The 2,293-nt window shown below is 55.7% G+C and overlaps 1 protein-coding gene across 1 annotated transcript in view; it reads left to right on the top strand.

Annotated features, from left to right (window-relative positions):
• Window positions 1-2,222, top strand: part of NDUFA1 (NADH dehydrogenase (ubiquinone) 1 alpha subcomplex, 1, 7.5kDa) — a gene marked incomplete at both ends in the record, with an annotated part of 2,769 nt that extends 547 nt beyond the window's left edge. Inside the window, one exon of the mRNA XM_010137556.1 lies at window positions 2,190-2,222. Within this exon, the coding sequence (XP_010135858.1) occupies window positions 2,190-2,222 (33 nt within the window). The remainder of the gene's footprint in view (window positions 1-2,189) is intronic.
• Between the last annotated feature and the right edge of the window lie 71 nt (window positions 2,223-2,293).

Here is a 2,293-nt window from a genome sequence, read left to right as displayed (position 1 = left end):
CCTGGGCTGGGGGATCCCGCAGACTCTGGGGAGCGCCTGGGTTTCTCGTGGGGCTGTAGGAGCTCACTCGCTGCCTGCAGCTGGCCTGCCTGTGGGGATGGGCATTTTACATACTTTTTTTTTTTTTAAATTGGGGCCTGGGTTCTTAAACCTAGATTGAAAACCTGTGTTTTCAGCTATGTCCTCTTGCAGGTCTGTGAATGATGCAGATAGAGCTGTAACTTTTTCCTTTTCAGGGTCTGGAGAACATAGATTGAGGTGGTGGCGCTTTGAAGAATCCACGTGTCTGTGTAAGATGATTTAATAAAGATAGACATGTATTCAACCCTTGGAGCTGTGTTGCTGTGGTGGGTTGACACTGGTGGGACGCCAGATGCCCACTGGAACTGCTCTATCACTCCTGCTCCTGGGCTGGACCTGCCCAGAGGAAAAAAACGCTCTGAAATATCCTTATTCCTGAGCGTCTGGTGCCAGGTCCCTGCGTCGCTGCTGCTGGGGCGCAGCCTCCACCGTGTGACATGGCTGGCACACAGCCCCCTCCACCCAGGGCACCGGCAGCACCAGACGGGTGTCCTCCCACACTGAGCCCTGGGTACAGGGTCGCTGCAGAGCAGAAGAGACCTGCTATCTGCTACAGGAGGCACCTCACTGGTACAAAGTGATCCCCCAAAGTTCATTTGTGTTTAGGATTAGGGGTGAAACACGTTTTAGGTTATCGGTAACTCCTGGCCCTATGGCGAGCTGAAGGGTTCGGGTAGGGCTGGGCTGTCCAGGGTCTCCAGCACAGCCTGCGGCCCAGCTGCTGAGAGAGGTCCTTGCTGAACCTCTCTGGCCCTGGTGGGGAGGGATGTGGTGCTTGTAGTAGGTGGAAGTGACCCAGAAACCAGGCCTGGAACAACCCTCATCCTGTACGTCCCACCGAAAGGGGAACCCGAGCGAGGGACATCTGGTTTTACTGAGTCCACAGTGCGTGCTCAGATCCACCACCCCAGCAGAGAAGGATGATCCTACAGACAAGGCAATGGAGTAGGACAGGAGTCTGTGGGCTTGGACCTGGGCAGGGGACAGATTCCTCACCAGAGAAGTCACACAGTGCTGGAAGAGAAAAGCCAACCGAGCTACCAACCCGCACGGCCCAGCTTTGCTGCTGGCAAGTGTCCTGCTGTCCCAGTGCAACTGGTTTCTGGCTGCTGGATCACAGCACCTTACGTGAGAAGTGGATCTCCTGGCTCAGCTGGGAGCTGATTGTGTCCTGGAGGGCTCTGGAGGGGCTGGGAGCCAAGTGGGGAATTGCCTGTGACCAGCAAGGGGATCCCTGGAGCTGCTGGACACTGCGAGCACTGGAGTCAGGTGTGGCATTGATCACCGCGATGGGCCTGCACCCCCCTGGGGATTCATGGCCAGAGCTCCTCGAAAGGAGAGGCGGTCACACCTCCCTTTCTCCATCCACCCTGTCCAGCGGTGACAGCAGGGGTCACTTTGACAAGGCCATTCCTGGCTCTCCCAGTGACGCTGGAGCAGGAGGATGCTCTCTGCTGGGAGGCTCTCCTGGAAGACACCAGCTCCTTGGTGAGGTGCTCCCATCCCGCCCTGGCAAGGGAGGGTGGTGCTCCCTGATCCTGCTGAGCTCTGCTCTGGCAGGACACTGGAAAGGATGATTAATGATTGTAATAAGTAAGTTAATCTGCAGAAATTAAATCTTTCTAATTAAGAAATAAATGTCTTCTGAGGCTTTTGTTTCTCCTTTCCCCATCTGCGGGCTGTGCACGGGGCATCTCCATCTCCACCCTGGTGTGATGAGATCTCCGGGAAGCCACTGGCTCCTTGGTGAGGTGCTCCCATCCCGCCCTGGCAAGGGAGGGTGGTGCTCCCTGATCCTGCTGAGCTCTGCTCTGGCAGGACACTGGAAAGGATGATTAATGATTGTAATAAGTAAGTTAATCTGCAGAAATTAAATCTTTCTAATTAAGAAATAAATGTCTTCTGAGGCTTTTGTTTCTCCTTTCCCCATCTGCGGGCTGTGCACGGGGCATCTCCATCTCCACCCTGGTGTGATGAGAGAAGGACCAGTGGCGCCAGTCACACACTGTTCACGGCGTTCAGCAAAGGGGGTTATTCGCAGCACCTTCTCCGGGGCAGAAGAGGGTGAGGGTGCTCCTGCACCGCTGACTCCGTTCTCCTTGGGACAGCACCAGCACCGCTGGAGAAAAGCGGGATCGAAGGTAAGGAAAGGATCAGGATACTCTGTGTCACCCGGGCTCCGGGGCTGCTCCGATCTGTGACGCCTAGCTGT

This window comes from Buceros rhinoceros, unplaced genomic scaffold, assembly GCF_000710305.1.
Source record: "Buceros rhinoceros silvestris isolate BGI_N320 unplaced genomic scaffold, ASM71030v1 scaffold12316, whole genome shotgun sequence".
NCBI classification, from domain to species: Eukaryota; Metazoa; Chordata; class Aves; order Bucerotiformes; family Bucerotidae; genus Buceros; species Buceros rhinoceros.
Note: the sequence above shows the minus strand (reverse complement) of the source record. Positions and strands in the feature narration are given on the sequence as shown.